At 42.7% G+C, this 18617-nt stretch overlaps 1 protein-coding gene across 3 annotated transcripts in view; it reads left to right on the top strand.

Annotated features, from left to right (window-relative positions):
- Window positions 1–18617, top strand: part of fndc3ba (fibronectin type III domain containing 3Ba) — a 352878-nt gene that overhangs the window by 94715 nt on the left and 239546 nt on the right. Inside the window, exon 3 of one of the 3 annotated variants that reach the window (XM_043702595.2) lies at window positions 8953–9028. The exons of 1 other annotated variant lie outside the window; for it this stretch is intronic. In XM_043702595.2, the coding sequence (XP_043558530.1) occupies window positions 8953–9028 (76 nt within the window). Of the gene's footprint in view, window positions 1–8952; window positions 9029–18617 lie in introns of those variants that run through there. One more of the 3 variants, XM_087993369.1, reaches the window with a different exon arrangement.

The raw sequence follows: 18617 nt of genomic DNA, 5'->3' as shown, positions 1-18617 counted from the left end.
GAAGTGCTTTATAATATAGAGACAGGGTTTAATCAATATGCAGATAAGCTTCTGATGTTTGTTGTGATGTAACTGTGACCTCAGTAGTCATGTGAGAGAGACTCTGCTAGAAGGTTGGAAACTAAAGCATCTCCAGGATGAGATTCCTGCTGACAGATCTGATTGTATAGACTTTGCGAAGAATTTCTTTTTAAAGAAACACCTTGTGGTCAGACCTGAATCTGTCTGAAGAGTAGATGAATCCATAAACTACATGACAGTGTTATCAACAAAATTTGACACCCAGAAGCATGTGGAGATGTTAATGCAGGTGACCAAAAGCTTTGAGAAAGTCAAGGGAGGGAAGATGGGGAATTATAGACTTAGCGACCCACACATCTGTTGTTGGAAATTCCTGGAGTCTATAATTAAGCTGAACACCTTGTGAATTTCTAGCTGATCAGAGAGAGAGACATGGTGGGTCATGCATGGTGAATCTGATTGAAATTAGACCTCGGAACAGAAGCAGTACTTCAGTATATTGAGTTTGCTCCACCATTCAATGAAATCATAGAACATAGAACAATATAGCGCAGAACAAGCCGTTTGGCCCTCAATGTTGCGCCGACATCAGATTATCAGATCATGGCTGATCTGATAATCCTCGCCTCCTCTTTCTTGTCTTTTCACTAAAATAATTCCATAGAGACCTGTATCCTGTCACCCAGTCGCCCTGCATTTAAATACACAGAATACTTGACATAAATCTGATTTCCTCAGAGCTAGCTCTCAAAAGGAGCAGAACCTCTGATCCTCCTATTTATATCTGTCAGCCAGGGCTCCCTGTTTGGTCAGAACAATGGCCCCAGTCAGGGAACTCATATTCTATGAGTTCCACTTGGCTGACCTCATTAGAGTTACTACATTCCCCATAACCCTTAATTCCCTTACTGATTAAAAAATCTGTCTATCTCAGCCTTGAATATAGTTAATGACCCAGCCTCTATCGCCGTCTGTGTATAAGAATTCCGCAGATTCACTATTCTGTGAGAGAAGAAATTACTCTTTCCTAGCTGATGACCACTTACTCTGAGATGTTGCCCTATGGTCCTTGACTCTCCCAGAACAGGAAACGACCCTTCTGCACTTCACCTGAGAAGCCCCTAGAAGTCTTGTTTCAATAAGGTTCCCCTCATTCTGCTGAACCCCGAAGAGTACAAGCCCAATGAATTCAACTTCACCTCATAAGAAAATCCCTCCATAGGTGGAATCAACCTAATGAACCTTTTCTGGGCTCTATTCAATGTCAGCATAAGAAATAATAGGTAAAAGGATGAAGTCAGTTCACAGTATATCAGGTGTAGCCTTCTAGAGAACAATAGAATGTCAAGGTTATTATTGATATGGATTTCAAGAAAGCATTTGATGAGGTCTCCAAGAGACTGTTCTTTACAATTGAAGGTAATTGAACTGACAGTAAATTATTGGCCTAGAGGGGAAATTAATTGAGTGGCAAGGGACAGAGAGTCAGCATAATAGGCAGATACTGTAATTGGCAGGATGTTTTTCAAGATGTCCCACAGGATCTGTGTTGGGGCCTCACAGTGTTCATCAACTACATTGGTGGTGTACATTGAAATTTAGTGATGATGAAAATTTAGGTGGCATGGTACTGTAGTGAAGGTGGAAATATAAAAGTACAGAGGAATATTAATAGATTAAATCAATAGACAAAACTGTGGCAAATAAGGTAATAAAACTGGACCAAATAAAAAGTAGAGGAGAATAAATGATTAAAAGCTCAAAATAGTGCAGATCCAAAGAACATTGAGGTAGCTAAGTTAGTATTAACACATTGAAGGGGAAGCACAATAAACTGATGAAGGAGAAAAGGATAGAAGAATATGCTGATGGCATGAGATGAAGGGGGCTGCTTGAAGCCCCAGATGGAGTAGGATGGAGCAAATGGCCTGTTTCTCTGCTGTAAATCCTGTGGCCAAAATCAGAAGTCTTCACTCCACCTGACAAAGGAGCACCACTCCGAACACTTGTGATTTCAAATAGACCTGTCGCACTATAACCTGATGTCATGTGACTTCTGACTTTGTTCCCCCCCCTCCAGTGCAACATCGGCACCTCCACATCATGTAAACCCTGTGGAATTTGATGTGAAGTGTCCTTCTCCTGTATACTTGCTTCTTCTTTGCAGAGACACCGCACTCACAACTTCAATAACAACAACAAAAATTTCCATTTCCTTTGACTTGGTAAACATGTTCAAAGATGATTCACAGAGGCACTTAAGAAAAAAGAAATGCAACTTAAGGAAACATTAGCACAAATGCTTGGTCAAAAAGTTAGGTTTTAAGGACCATCTTAAAAGAGGAAAGATTAGTTGGGAGGGCAAGAGGTGCAGAGAGAGTGTTCAAGAGCTTGTGGCCATGGCAACTGAAGGCAGGGCCATTGATGGATGGATTCAAATCAGAGATGCTCAAGTGGCTAGAATTGGAGGAATGTACTGACCTTGGAGGGTTATGGGGGGGAGTGGAGGAAGTTACAGCAATAAGGCAAAGGTGACAATGGAGATTTAAAATCGAAATTTTAGTTAAACTTGAAGCTAAGCTAGGTCAGCAAACACAGAGTTGATGGTAGGTGAATGGCACTTTCTTTGAACTGAGACGTGAGCGGTGAGCCAGAGAGCTCCATTTCATGGTGAGGAGAGGATATGAGAGGCCAATCAAGAGTGTGTTGGTATAATCAAGTCTCAAGATATTAAAGGTATGCATGTTTCCGACAGTGACTACAATAAACAGTTCTTAATTGCCTGTCAAGCCACATGAGAATATTGTGCATGTGAAACTGTGACGTTAATTAGTTTTTCTGAGTTTTTGATGAATGTTTAAGCAACAGATCTGTCGAAACAGGTGAGTGGTCATTGTGACTTTATGGAAGGAGATGATGGCGTAATAGGATTGTCGGTAGTCTAGTAATTCAAGAAGCCAGTTAGTGTTCTGGAGACATGGATTTGAATTGTGCCATAGCATTCTAGAATTGAAAATTTAACGATGACTGTGAAACCACTGTCAATTATCATAAAAATCCATCTGGTTTATTAATCTCCTTTAGGGAAGGAAATCAGCCATCCTTACCTAGTCTGGCCAATATGTGACTCCAGACTTTCAGCAATATAGTTGACTCTCAACTGACTTGAAATGGCCTAACGAGCCATTGCATCCAAAAGTAACTAGGGATTGGCAATAACTACACACCCAGCCAATGCTGCCCACATCCCATGAGTGAATAAAATGGTTAAAACTTAAAGTCTTGGTGACAGGACTGTTTTATTGCAGGTCCTCACCTCAATATCAAATCTGATTGAATGCTTCTCAGCTTGCCGTCTGATTGATGGATGGAGTTGGTGGCTGAGGAGTGAAGCTGGTGGTGGGAACCAGAAACACTGACCTTAGATCTCTTGGTATTTAGTTGATGGAAATCCCTGCTCATCCAGGGCTGGATGTCAATTAATCGGTCTGACAATTTACAGAGCACAGAGGGTTGTAGAAAGATGGTGAGATGAAGCCTGAAGTTGGCAGTGTATGCTGACATAAATGCATACTGTTTCTGGATGATATTGTTGAGGGCAGCATGCCAATCGAGTTGTGCGGAGTGTCACTTAGAGAGAACATTAGGGGACACCAGAGGGAACCAGGAGGGAGTGAGATGAGAAACCAACTCGCTGACTATGATCAGATGGATACGAATGGCATTGAATCCCCCTCCGCTCGACAAGTGAACTGAAGTTACCTCTCCATAAATAATGAGCAGACAGCAGCTGGTTGTTGCCCTGGCAACCAAACGTTATTAGACATTTGGCATTGTCAGCCTTTACAGAATGGACATTTAGCTCGTTGACTTTACATGTGGGAGAAAGTTCACACGAGGTAGAATGTTCAATTAAGTTTTTTTCTGCAATGTATGAGGGTTAAATTGCTCTGGTCCCACTCACTGATTGTCTGCACTGCTGATTAGCATCTTCTGAGACCCGAGAGTTATTGCCAGCGAGATATCGAGACTTGGGGTGGCATCCCAAACAAACTCCATTTGACTTTCCCACCAGCATTCAGACTCTCTTATAATTTTGCTCAACTTCAAAATGTTCCAAAGCACTTTGAAATGAATGAAGCACTCGTGTTTTGAAGCTCACTCCCTATTATGATCCAGTACTTTTAACATCCCGTCTGTTATATTTGCAACTATTTGCATTGTATTTATATTTGGGGGTAGGGGGCAATGGCTTAGGAGTAATGTCACTGCATTAAACTGTCCATATCCCCAGGCTAATGTTCTAGGGATTGGTGAATTGGAATGGGCGGATGGTGAAATTTGAATTCAATTAAAATTAGAATTAAAAACTAGCCTTGTGGTGACCTTGTAATAACTGTTGTTGTTTGTCATAAGAACCCATTTGCTTCGCTAATTTCCTTTAGGGAAAGAAGTCAGCCATCCTTACGTATATGACCCTTGACACACTCAAGGTGGTTGACTCTTAACTACCTTCTGGACAATTAAGAGCAATAAACGTTGATCTAGCCAGAGATGCCCACATCCCATAATGTATTTAAAAGTCTTATATATATAATCACTTTGCATTCTTTCACTGAACTCACACCCCTGTAATGAGAGCTTGCTGTGCACAAATTGGCTGCTTTATTTTCCCCTATTCAACCATTCCTTGAAAGAAAGTCCCTTCATTTCAGGAATCATTCCAGGCTAACTTCTGCAATGCATGTTCATCCCTCCTTAGGTAAGGAGGTCAAAGCTGTGCACGCTACTCCAAGTGTGATCACACTAAAGCGCCATGTATTAGTAGCCTGAGTTCCCTAGTTATATCCCCATTCTTTTGCATTAAATGCCAATAATCCATTTTCTTTTCTGATCATTTGCTGTACCCGTATGCTATCATTTTGTGATTCATGTACCAAGTCACCCAGATCCCTCTATATTAGTGTTCTAGAATCTCTCGCATTTTAAATTAAATGCTGCTTTTCTATTCTTCATGACAATCTAACATTTTCACACATTACAAACCATTTGCTAACATTTTGACCATTCACTTAACCTTATGTATATTCCCCTTCACAACTGGCTTTTCTACTGATGTGTGTATTGTCAGCTAATTTGGCTACAATGTAGTTATTACTTTCTTTGGCCTCAAAAATCATGTTTTCACTCAACATGTAGACTGTTAATCCAACCAACAGCTCCCATACTTGCATTAGTCATCAGCCTTAAATTTTCACCCAACAAATGGACGTTTTACTTGCCAATACCTTACAGCTGCACTTAAGAGATCAAGGAGACGATATGAGCTATGGTCTGAAGGTGTGCAGGGCTTTGCATCAGATGTCAATGGGATTTCAAAATACTAACCACCCACACACTTGTTTTTGTAGGGAATTTTCAAAGCTGCAAGGTCAACCTACGCACCGACATCTACAGTATATTGTAAATAATTGAGGCCCCAGCTCTGATCCCTGTAGCATTCCATTAGTTATGATTAGTCAAGCTGAAAATTATCTGTACATCCCTTCTCTCTGTTTTCTGTTTGTGATCCAATCTTCTATCCATTGTTCATATATTAACCCAACACCATGAAGTCTTACCTTGATCCTGGTCCATATTTAATAGTCAACAAAAATCTAAAAACAAATTCTCTGATCACTATTGCATTTCTATTTGTGGGAACTTGCCATTCATAAAATAACTTCCATTTTGCCTACATCATTGGCTGTAGAGCACCTTGAGTTGTCCTGATGTCACAAAAGATACTGTAATAAAACAAATTGTTTATTTCTCATCCAAACCATGAAGGTGAAAATATTTTCTTCCAAATGAATGAATGCCCACTTAGAGAAGATCATAAAGAAGAAATATGGGAGATTGTTTCATGTTTACAAAGATATAAAAGCCTCTTGCAATGAAAGCTGTCTTGACTCTGCCTTTAATTTCTATAGCACTTTTCATCATCTCAGAATATCCCAATTCAGTTGGCTTATGGTAACTGGGAATGAGGGCCAAGTAGATCTCATTGACCATGAGATTGTTGATTGGGGTTGTTAGCCTGGGCCAATCAGTGGGCCCCAGCTGATGGGTATAAACAAGAGATTCTCCACGTGTGAATAAAGGGAGACTTGGTGAAGTGATACCGGCCTCTGTGGAGTTATAAAAAAAAGAAAAAAAAAGAAAAAATAAACAAGAGATTAACCAACTGCTTCTCATAAGAGACTGGAACGGAAGTCATACCCTTGATCTGTAAAGGCTCCCCGGCATAGGTTCTCAGTCCAGCCAAGGTCTTGCGCAAAAAAAAAACAGGATTGTCAAAAAAAACCCAAGAAATTCAGAGTGTCTCCTTTTTCTAGGGACAGGCTCTGAGCTGGCTGGTCAGAGCCCATGTACTCTGCACATGGAAATAAAGGGTGACTTGTTGAGGGAATACTGGCCACTGAGCAGTTATTTCAGGAATGGGAGAGGATCTTACTGTCAGTCTTTCTTGCTGCTAGATTAGAGGATCTTGTAACATATTGGATGTAAGGTGTTCTTAAGCTTAAAGGAGCTACCTGGTAAGCCATGAATTTAGCCTCAGATTTGAGATCCCAGTCCGAAGTACTGTCCTGCTCAGTAGGCTAAAGGTTGAGTTGCCACATTTGGAGACAATGATAACTTTCACTATCTATGACCACTTGCATCGAGAGGAGACTTCCAAGATATGGAAAACAGCTGTGAGATTATAACCAGACCATCTATTTGGTTATGTTATTTGTGGGGCAAGAGTTGGCTTATGGCACCATGGAAACCTCCTCTGCCTGTTTTCCTCACTCCGATGTCTGTCATGATGCAGCCATTTGAACAAAGTAACTTGACAGTCTGTACCTCAGAGTGTTAATGTTGAAGTTGAGTGACTGGTTGGATTCAGATATGCGTAAAGTTGGTGGGTCTGCAAGTTTATCTCATGCTGTGTATGATCAATTTTAATTAAAATCGCAACAAATGTTATTGTTTGCTACTTTTGCATGTTGATTGCCGTGGTCCAGTTAGTAGACTTGAGTTCAGTAACAGCATGGAGTTTCTAAAATAGCTGAGTTGTGTTTTTTTTCTTGTGTTTACTGATAAACATCTGGGCACCGACCACACATCAGCAACTGGTTAATGAAAAAATGCATAGGCTCATTCATGAAGCATTTGCAAAATGGGTGGCAGTGTCACCCAGTTGGAGAACTTGCGTGATTGCAGTTGGCAGCTTCCACAGAACAAGCCAAGTCTGAATCACATGATGCATTGGAACAGCAGCCCCTCCAGTTTTTATGCAGACGCAATACCCACACATCTTCTTAAAGTGTACCACAACAAGCTGGTGTTGACCATGAAACCATTGGATTGTAATAAAAAAACCCAGCTATTTATTATTGTCCTTTCTGTGAGAAAACCAGCCATCCTTACCCTGCTCTGAGCTGCTATGTGACGGTAGTCACCCACCAACTGCTCTCTGGCTTGTGCTGTCACGTCAATCAGTCGTAGCGAACACTGTGTGGACTGCAGCATAGAGTCATAGAGATGTATCGTATGGAAACAGACCCTTCGGTTCAACCTGTCCATGCCGACCAGATATCCCAACCCAATCTAGTCCCACCTGCCAACACCTGGTCCATATCCCTCCAAACCCTTCCTATTCATATACCCATCCAGATGCCATTTAAATGTTGCAATTGTACCAGCCTCCACCACTTCCTCTGGCAGCTCATTCCATACACTTACCACCCTCTGCGTGAAAAAGTTGCCCCTTAGGTCTCTTTTATATCTTTCCCCTCTCATGTTAAACCTATTCCCTCTAGTTCTGGACTCCCTGACCCCAGGGAAAAGACTTTGTCTATTTACCTTATTCATACCTCTCATAATTTTGTAAATCTCTATAAGGTCACCCCTCAGCCTCTGATGCACCAGGGAAAACAGCCCTAGCCTATCCAACCTCTCCCTATAGCCCTGGTAACATCCTTGTAAATATTTTCTGAACCTTTTCAGGTTTCACAACGTCTTTCCAATAGGAAGGAGACCAGAATTGCATGCAATATTCCAACAGTGGCCTAACCAATGTCATATACAGCCATAACATGACCTCCCAACTCCTGTACTCAATACTCTGACCAATAAAGGAAAGCATACCAAACGCCTTCTTCACAATCCTATCTACCTGCGACTCCACTTTCAAGGAGCCATGAACTTGTACTCCAAAGTCTCTTTGTTCAGCAACACTCCCTAGGACCTTACCATTATGCGTATGAGTCCTGCAAAGATTTGCTTTCCCAAAATGCAGCACCTCACATTTATCTAAATTAAACTCCATCTGCCACTTCTCAGCCCATTGGCCCATCTGATCAAGATCTCGTTGTAATCTGAAGTAACCCTCTTCGCTGTCCACTACACCTCCAATTTTGGTGTCATCAGCAAACATACTAACTGTACCTCTTATGCTCATATCAGTTCAAGAAAGATGGCTCACCGTTACCTTCCCAAGGGAAACTGAGAATGCGTGACAAATGCTGTCTTTGCATGCAGCCACACGTCCCAAAGAATGAGTAACAGTTTCCACCATCACAATGTGTCTTGAGAAATCTGGATAGTTGTGCTTCCATTGCCCCTGTGGCATCCCGATGTATGATTACTGGATAGTGATTCGAGTGAGGAGTCCTCAGCAGTTTCCTCCTCTCTCAATGGGCTGAAGAGGGGGTCAGGCAAGGCAAGTGCCAAGTACTGAGTCCCACTGTGAAGGCACAGAGCTCCGTAGACTGAAATCCAGTAGCTCTGCAGTCTTCGATTCTATCGTTTCAGTTTCAAGCACTCAGTCATAGTCTTTTGAGATATGAAGAGATTTTCTTCTTGTACTTGGTGCTGCAGCTAACTCTTGTGTCTTTGTTGCAGGTTATTTTAGTTCAGGTTAATCCGGGAGAAACCTTCACCATAAGAGCAGAAGATGGATCTCTGCAGTGTATCCAAGGTAGGACAATAACCTGTACAGGGGCAGGACTGTTGGGTGTGTTAGACAGATTGTATATTCATGTTGTACACTGCCCATCCATCCAAACAGCGACCTCTGTAACACTACTTAAAACAAGTGTTGATTTGGTTAGATTATTACAGATTTGATATTGGGGCACTCGCTTGTAATGAAGAGCAGGAATCCTGGCTGATGTTATTCCTTAACTCCAGGTTGTTCTGTAATCTCATTGCAGACTGTCCTGCTTTGTATCTGCAAAACCAGGCTCACACTCTGTCATGGATAGACAATGCCATGTGGGGATCAGCTGATATTGTAATATCTGGAACATTATGAAGGCTGAATTCTAGTTTGGCTGAAATGAATGAGTGATATTAATTATATTATGCTTTGTAACAATTCACCAAGAAACTAATTATAGCAAGTCAGTGACACATCTTCCCAATGCCAGAGCATGCAAACACTGAGCCATTCAAAGTTATTTTGCCTGTGAATAAACAACACATTTGAATCACCCCAAACTTCTCTGAAAGTGTTAGATCTTAATTTTTGTGGCTTTGACAAATTTACAGCCTTTAATTATTATGTTTGTGATTATGGAAACCCAATCCAGCTTCACGGTGATGGTTAGAGTGAGTCACAGCCATAACAGATCTTTTTAAGTATGTTCTATTTTGAGTGATTTCAGTCAGGTGTCAAGCTGTTGCATGGATCATAGCTGGCCAGCTGTACTGATGGGGCCATCCTTTGTGACTGAACATATCTCAAATTTCCTATGTTCCAGCTGAAAGTCCCTTTCTGGCATTGTGCTAGAACAACAATCTGCCCTGCCTTTACATTACTAACTGAAAGGGAGGAGGTCATTCAGCCCTTCCTGCAAGACAATCATATCAAGACCACGCACGGCACCTCAACTGTACTTAACTGTCGTAAATGACATTGGTTAGGCCACTGTTGGAATATTGCGTGCAATTCTGGTCTCCTTCCTATCAGAAAGATGTTGTGAAACTTGAAAGGGTTCAGAAAAGATTTACAAGGATGTTGCCAGGGTTGGAGGATTTGAGCTACAGGGAGAGGCTGAACAGACTGGGGCTGTTTTCCCTGGAGTGTCGGAGGCTGAGGGGTGACCTTAAAGAGGTTTACAAAATTATGAGGGGCATGGATAGGGTAAATAGGCAAAGTCTTTTCCCTGGGGTCGAGGAGTCCAGAACTAGAGGGAATAGGTTTAGGGTGACAGGGGAAAGATATAAAAGAGACCTAAGGGGCAACATACCCTAAGGGGTATGGAATGAGCTGCCAGAGGAAGTGGTGGAGGCTGGTACAATTGCAACATTTAAGAGGCATTTAGATGGGTATATGAATAGGAAGGGTTTGGAGGGATGTGGGCCGGGTGCTGGCAGGTGGGACAGATAGGGTTGGGATACCTGGTTGGCATGAACGAGTTAGACCGAAGGGTCTGTTTCCATGCTGTACATCTCTACGACTCTATGACTCTATAACTCTACATCCTTCCATGCCCTTGGCCAACAAAGATCTCAGACTTTAAAGTTCCAATTGACTCCCAATGTCTGTCTACAGAGAGAGTTCCAGGTTTCCACTACCTTTGGTTTGAAAAGATGCATTGCAATTTCCTTCCTAAACCTGAAGCTTGTTTTTCTCCCCTTGTCTGAGACTCTGCTGACTAAAGAACACAGCTTTGATTTTTTATTGTCATATGTACCTCGATACAATGCAAAGTTTTGTTTTGCGTGCAGTACAGGCAGATCATAACATCTCCCCAACTTCCCCAACTCCGACTGAGTTGCTGTAGCAAAATAACATTTCACAGACATGTTATCCAGGACGAAGGTCAGTAACATAGAGGATCCAAAGGTTTTTTCCATCACACAGCTGACCGGGAGTCTCTCCCCTCTTAGCGCCCACCATTAGTGTGTGTTGCAAGTATTTGCACATTGATACTTAACCTGTTTGGCTATACTATACTGCATCTTTCTTGGCCCTCAAGTCCTGGCGTGTGCATCAAATCTCGAACGTATGATCCAGAGGCTAGGACACTGCACCATAAGGCCTCCCAGATAACTGTTCAAACCTAAGACCACAAAATAAAGAGGAACTTTTCCCACTGGCGGGTGGTGTGTAATCAGTAGACACAGTTTCAGTTTCATTAAGAGCTTTGGCAAAGGGATGAGGAGGGAGATGAATTTTGTTAATCAACACAGCAGATGTGATCCAGGAAACACAGACTGACAAAACCGTGGAAGTGGACTGAGTGGTAAATTTCCAAAGGAAAATTGGAAAAATACTTGAAAAAGCAAAATGGAAATTGTGGAGCAAGAGAGTGCAACTTATTGGTTAGCTCTTGCAAAGAGCTGGCCCAGGGGTGTTGGATTGAATGGCCTCTTCCTGTGCGGTGTCATTTTGAAAATGCTAAATTATCAAAGGATGTCTGAAATAAAAACAGAAAATGCTGGAGAAGCTCAGCAGGTATGGCAACATCTGTGGAGAGAGAAACAGAGCTAATGTTTTGAGTCTTCAGAACCAGTCATATCAAACTCAAAATGTTAATTCTTTCTCTCTCTCGACAGATGCTGTCAGATGTACTAAATTTCTTCAGCACATCCTCCCTGATTTCTTCAGATTTTCAGTATCCGCAGTATTTTGCTTTTATTTGAAAGGGTATCTGATCTGCTGCTTGCATTCAGTTGCTGCTACTGTTTGTTTGTTTGGGGATTGGTGTAGCTCAGTTGGCTGGATGGTTGATTTGCAAAGCAGTGTGATGTCAACAGAATAGGTTCACTTCCCATCACTGGTTCAGGTTAACATGATGGAATCTTCTTCTTAATTTCATCCATTGTCTGAGGTATGGTGACCCTCAGGTTAAATCACTACCAGTTGTTTCTCTCCAGTGAGAGAGAGCTGCCCTGTGATTTGTAAGACCATGGTGACCTGACTGTTTGGTAATTGGTGTTTAGTTTCTCCTACATAACCTGGCTGTTTAAAAGATTCTGAGCCTGTCTGAGTAACTGTTAAGAATCCTTATGTAAAAGCTTCCTACTAATGTGCAGCTGTCATTTGTCTCCAGACCTCTTTACTTTATTAAGGAGGTGGTCCATTGCACGGTAACAACAATTGCATTTCTACAGCACCTTTAACAGTGTAAATCATCCACAGGTGCATCACCATACGAAACACAGGAACAGGTGACCGAAAGATAGGTCAAAATGGGAAGCTTTTGAAGAGATTCGTAAAGCAGGAGTGAGACAGTGAGGTTTAACGCTGGAATTCCAGAGATTAGGCCCCAGGCAGCTGAGGTCATGACCTCTGATGGTAGAGCAATTCAGAATGAGGATTTTCAAACAACCAACAATTGGAGGCGCGCAGAGATCTCAGAGTGTTGTGGGGCTACAGGAGATTACCAAAATAAGGAGCAGCAAGACCATGAAGGGATAACTGAACTGATTGAAGTGTTGTCATTTAAGAGGCAGTTCAGATCAGCAAGCGCAGGATGTGAATGTGACTTGATGAGAGCTAGGCTAGGGGAAGGGGGATTCTGAATGAGTCGAATTCTGTCAGAACGACAGGGGGGGGGTCAGCCAGTATCACATTGGTCAGTTGGCATTGTTTCCACAGCAGATAGGTCAAACGAGATGGGGGAGGAGATGGGCGGTAGTCAAATTAGGGGGACGAGTGGATCTTTGGGAAGTGCTTTTTTGGAACACTGTATCTCCGAAGACTGACTGCTATTGGAGAAGGGACAGAAGGAAGCAGCTGAGATGGAATGTCAGGTATGAGGATCAGTTTAAGAATATTGTATGTGGTTTTGTTAAAGAAACGTGTGTGAAAGGAGGCTGAGGGGTGAACTTATAGAGGTATATAAAATCATGAAGGGCATAAATAGGGTGAATAGCCAAGATCTTTTCCCCGGGGTGGGGGAGTCCAAAACTAGAGGGCATAGGTTTAAGGTGAGAGGGGAAAGATTTTAAAGGAGCCTGAGGGGCAACGTTTTCACGCAGAAGATGTTTTGTGTACGGAACAAGCTGCCAGAGGAAGTGATGGAGGCTGATACAATTATGACATTAAGAGACATTCAGACAGGTACATGGATAGGAAAGATTTAGAGAGATATGGGCCTTTTGAACCGGGACTAGTTCAGTTTAGAAAACTTGGTCAGAACGCACAAGTTGGACGAAAGGGCCTGTTTCCATGCTGTATGACTCTAAGTCAAGTATTAGTAAGGATCTGAGAGGTCGTAAAATCTTGGTTGAGGTGTACAGATGGAGGTCCCCTCTCATGAGAATGTTTGGAGCGTAGAATACGTGAATCAATCCTTACCCTTATCCTCTTGAACCCAGCCCTCCCTTCCCCCAGGGTGACCATTATCGTCATGAACAATCCCTGACATAAACTATTAGAACTGTTTGAAAAGGCAGCTGTGCCATCCAGTCACCATTCGACTGGCATGTGTTCAGGTCAGACTCTGGGAATCTGACCCACTGAGGTTGCTAAATCAGGATCCCTTATCCCAGTGACAGACTCCCAGGCTCTGGTCTCCCAGCCTGCCGCCAGGATAAGGAAACTGGGCTTTGTAGTCTGAAATTCTCCGAACCCAAAATAAAACCACCACTCTATAGAAACAGCTTGTGATAGGAGAGTGAATGTATTTGAACTGGTTGTACAAACATTGTTGAGGCACGGGCTTTTTTAAAATTCATTAATGGGATGAGAGCTTCTCTAGTTAAGCCAGCATTTATTGCCTGTTCCTAATTGCCCAGAGGGCGGTTAAAAGGCACCCACATTGCTGTGGGTCTGGAATCACATATAGGCCAGACCAGGTAACCTTTCCTGAACAACGTTAGTAAACCAGATGGATACTTTCCTTGACAATTGACAGTGGATTCATGGACATCATTAGACCTTAATTCCAGATTTTTCTTGAATTCAAATTCCACCATCTGCTATGGAGGGATTCAAACCCAGGTCCCCAGAACATTACCTGGGTCTCTGGATTAATAGTCCAGCGAAAATACCACAAGGCCGTCACTTAGTTTAAATTAAGGTTGCCTTTTTCTCCCTTATTCCCTCATGGGATATGGACATTGCTGGTTAGGCAAGCACTTATTGCCCAAACCTCATTATCCTCTTGATGAGGGTGTCTTCAAAGTCTGAACTGGTGTCAAGCAAAGCTGTGTGTTAGTCCCACGCTATTTATGATGTGCCTGGTCATTCCCCTGAGCAAAGATCACTTGTCCTGTGAGTATTAAATACCACCTGAGTGGAAAACGCATTGATTCAGTCAACTGTGCTGAACCCGATTAAATGGACAGGAACTACTGTATGGAGATGATTTCAGAGTCATTGCCTATTTTGTATTTCTATACCGTTCATGTCAGTCACTCTAAATTCCACATCCTCACCCCTCCCCAGGTAAGGACTTTGTCCTGAATTCCTGATTGAATTTATTAGCGACTGTCTGCTGTCTGATACAGGAAACATCTTCTAGCCGATCGGGAACAGAATCCCAGCCTATATTTAGCATAGCCTTCTCGTACTGTTTCCCTGATAGAATGATTCTGTAGTACTCATGGATGTATAAAGCTGCTGCCATCAGTGCACTTCCCCTTGGTTGGGCTACCTCACAGTGCCAGGGACCCAGGTTTGATTCCCGCCTTGGTCAACTGTGCGTGTGTGTGTAGTTTGCACATTCTCTGCGTGGGTTTCCTCCGAGAGCTCTGGTTTCCTCCCACAATCCAAAGATGTGCAGGTTGGGTGAATTGGTCATGATGAATTGCCCATAGTGCATTAATCACGGACAAATATAGGGAAGGGGAATGGGTCTGGGTGGATTACTTTTCGGAGGGTCGGTGTGGACTTGTTGGGCCGAATGGCCTGTTTCCAAATTATAGGGAGTTTAATCTAAGTGCTACAATGGGAGAGGATCAACCACTAGCGAGGAGTCTTAAGAAGAGGCTCTTCCTTAACAAGGGTTTGTTTTATTGCATGTTAACAATTAGGTAAGTGGTACATCCAGAGCTGTTGTCCTTGTTTTCCGCCCCCCAGGACTTCAGATTGGATGGAGGTTAATGCAGTGTTCAACATTAACCCTTTTAGTACCTGCTTCTCGTCCAACAGCTTCCAGTTTCTGATGTCCACCCAGTGAATGATGCTCAAATGGGAACTGGACTGTCACCCTTCCTGATTTTTCTGCACGTTCTGACATTCCAGCCAACGGTCACTGGGTAGGGATTGTGAGGAGGACCAATGAGGAATGTCCAGATGAGTTGAATTACCAAGAGGGACAAATTCATCCGGCTGAATTATACTTCAGGACGATGTCAGGAAGAGAGGCTGCAGGAGAAAGAGTTGCAGCAAATAAAATAGGCAGACCGTTGCCAAGTTCAGTCCGAACAATCTCATAAAGGCTGAGGCCACAAAGCAGTGATCCAGGTAGAATTGCTGACTGGACAATCTGGATCCTGTGCTGAGAACCTGGTTGCTAAGAATCTGCATTTTTTTGCCAGGTTCCTCTCTAAATCCCCTGATGTTACCTTGCTGCCTGATGGGTGCTCTTTTGAAATGATGAATGAGCAGAGACTTGTCTTCCGGGCCAAGACATCTTGCACTCTCTTTCTCTCTCTCTTTTTGTTTGTTTTTCTCTCTCTCTCTCTCTCTCTCTCTCTCTCTTCCCTCTGCTGTTGATAACATGGGCAGTGCAGACATATTCCCAATCTATTGGGACACGTACAGACAATCCCTTAACATGGCAATGGTTTACTTACATCCCAAGGTCAGCATTACTGCAGAATCCAGTGCCAAACAGAAAGAATTCACAAAGAAGAAAACTGTGATTTTGCACTACCCTGTTCAACCTCAAGAAGTCCCAAACTGCTTCATAATCAGTGAAGTACTTTATGCAGTATTGTCACAATTGTAGTATAGAACATAGAACATTACAACACGGGAATGGCCCTTCAACCCACCATGTTTGTGTTGACCGTGATGCCATTCTAAACTGATCCCGTCTGCCTGCACATGGTCTGTATCCCTGTATTCCTTGTCTGTTCATATATCTGTCTAAGTGCCTCTGAAACATTGTTAATATATCTACCTTTCCAGGCAAAGTGTTCCAGGGGCACCTGCCATCCTGTGGAAAAAAGCTTCCCTAACACACCTCCATTAAACTTTTCCCCTCTTTCCTCAAACCGATGCCTGCTGATATTTGACATTATAGCGAGGACGGCACCCAATTTGTCCACAGCAAGGTCCCATAAGCAGCCAAGAGAAATGCCTGGGAATAGGGTACTGAGTTGGGTGATCATCCACCATCATATTCAATAGCAGAGCAGGCTTGAGGGGGGTCAAATGGTGTCCTACAGCTCCTGTTCTCTATATGTTTCTCTGAGTTAACCACATCATTTTTATATTTAAATGTTGAGGGTTGAGGAATAAATATTTTCTAGGGTATCAAGAGAACTCTCCAGTTCCTCTGCAAAACACTGCCTTGATGCATATCCTCGGTTTAACATCTCACCTGAAAGATAGCTGCCCCATCACAAGTCCCACACCGAGAGATTTGCTGTCAATGAACATACTACCTGCATTACATTAGAGCTGGAAAATAAGTCAAGTGGTGGAATTTATGGACTCAGTAAATCAGTGCTTCTCAAACTTTGTTCCACTGTGACACTATTTCAAAGCTTGAAAATTGTCATGAGACTTTGGTGAGAGCAGGGTCCTGGTAGAGTTGGAGGTATAGCTGTTTTAATTCATTCGGATGTCAACTTCCCTAAACATTTCATACACTTCAAGTGCACAGTACTGTAGTGTGTACATTCTCAAAATGGACAGCAAGAACTCACCAAGGCTCCTCGGACAGCACCTCCCAAACCCATGACTTCTACCATCTAAAAGGACAAGGGCAGCAGTTACATGGCCCCTCCATCACCTGCAAGCTCCCCTCCAAGCCACTCACCATTCAGACTTGCAAGTATATCACCGTTCCTTCATTGTCACTGGGTCAAAATCCTGGAACTCCCTCACCAATAGTATTGTGGGTCTACATATAGCACATGGTCTACAGCGGTTCAAGAAGTCAGCCCACCACCATCTTCTCAATGGTAACTAGGGACAGACAATAAATACTGACCTTGATGTCCACATCCCTTGAAAAGAATATGATATATTGGTTGAGTCTCCGAGTGGAATGCTGCACCATTGGAGATGGCATTTTATAGATGGGATGTTAAGCCAAAGAGGTTTTAGCAATTTGATTTGATTCTGTGAGAGTAAATAAAGATAAACTGCTTCATGTGACAGAAGTACGTGTAACCAGAGGACGCAGATTTAAGTTGATTGGTGATAAGAACTAGAAATGACGTAGTAATGTTTTTTCACATAGTGTGATGTGGTGAGGTGCATTCTACTTGACTGAGCAATGAGAGCAGTTTCAGTAATTGTATAAAGAGATTGGCCAAATAATTGAAGCGGGGACAGTCACACGGCTGTGGCATAAGAGCAGGGGAGTGCAAGTCCCTGACTATCTCAAAGAAATGGACTTGATGGATTGAATGGTTTCCTCCTATCCACCAGTGACTCTAGATATAGTTAAGGACTGTGATGTTGGAATCCCTGTATTGTACAAAACAGAGGAACATGCAACTTCACACACAGTAATGAGTAACTCCAAGCTCTTTTTTTGGTTGTTCTCTAGCCGTCCTGGTATTGCAGTTTCCTGAGTATTTCAGATTAGTTTGTAACCTTGAAATGTTTCCAACTATTTCCTTTCATAATCAGAAGGTTTCTGCTTTGATGTTCAAGTTTTGATTTTTTTTTGGCGTGACTTGGGTTTGATGATCAGAAAGCTCCCTGCCTATGACGTTAACTCATACAGCGCAACATCTTTCAGAGAGGGCTTGCACCTGATGAAAAAATCCCCCTCCTCTTTCAGATGCACAGTCCCACCTCATCCCCAGCTTTCACCCTGTTCCGTGTAAGAAGTGTAAAGCAGAAAGAACGCACATTCTATCAGTGTACATCCTCGGTTAGAATCATTTTTATGAAGTGCAGTCACTGTTGTGAAACAGGGCAGTTAATCTGGGTACAGCAAGATCACAAAACTGCCACCAGGTAATGACTGGATAATCTGTTTTCACTAACTTTGGTCAGAGGACCAATATTGGTTCAGGTGAGCTGTTTTTGATTTGAAATAATTCAACGGATTTTTATGCTGGGCTGAGAGTGTAAATGGGCCTCAGCTGTTTATGTCGCACTTCTGAGATTGTTTTTCCAGCAATGCAGCCCTGCCCTAGTTGGATTAGGTGAACCAGTTCAGATTGGTGCTGAAGTCTGTGAGACGGTTAGGGGTGGGGAGGTTTGGAGTGCAGCCCATAGCAGACAGGAGGAATATCGGTCAACATTCTGATTCCTGATTATTGTCTAGCAACTCTCGCCTAGCAGTGATCAGTGGAGCTAGAGTAGGTATAAGTAGCTGAGTTTCATCTGAGTTTAGTAGTCCATTATCCAGTCTTGGGCAGGACCTCACTTAACCATGGGCTCAAAAATAATCCAATTACCATATATTTACAGATGTTTT

Source organism: Chiloscyllium plagiosum, unplaced genomic scaffold (genome assembly GCF_037043375.1).
Source record: "Chiloscyllium plagiosum isolate Xiang-an unplaced genomic scaffold, Cpla_swu_hap1 HiC_scaffold_13, whole genome shotgun sequence".
Taxonomy (NCBI): Eukaryota; Metazoa; Chordata; class Chondrichthyes; order Orectolobiformes; family Hemiscylliidae; genus Chiloscyllium; species Chiloscyllium plagiosum.
This window is presented reverse-complemented; position numbering and strand designations above follow the sequence as displayed.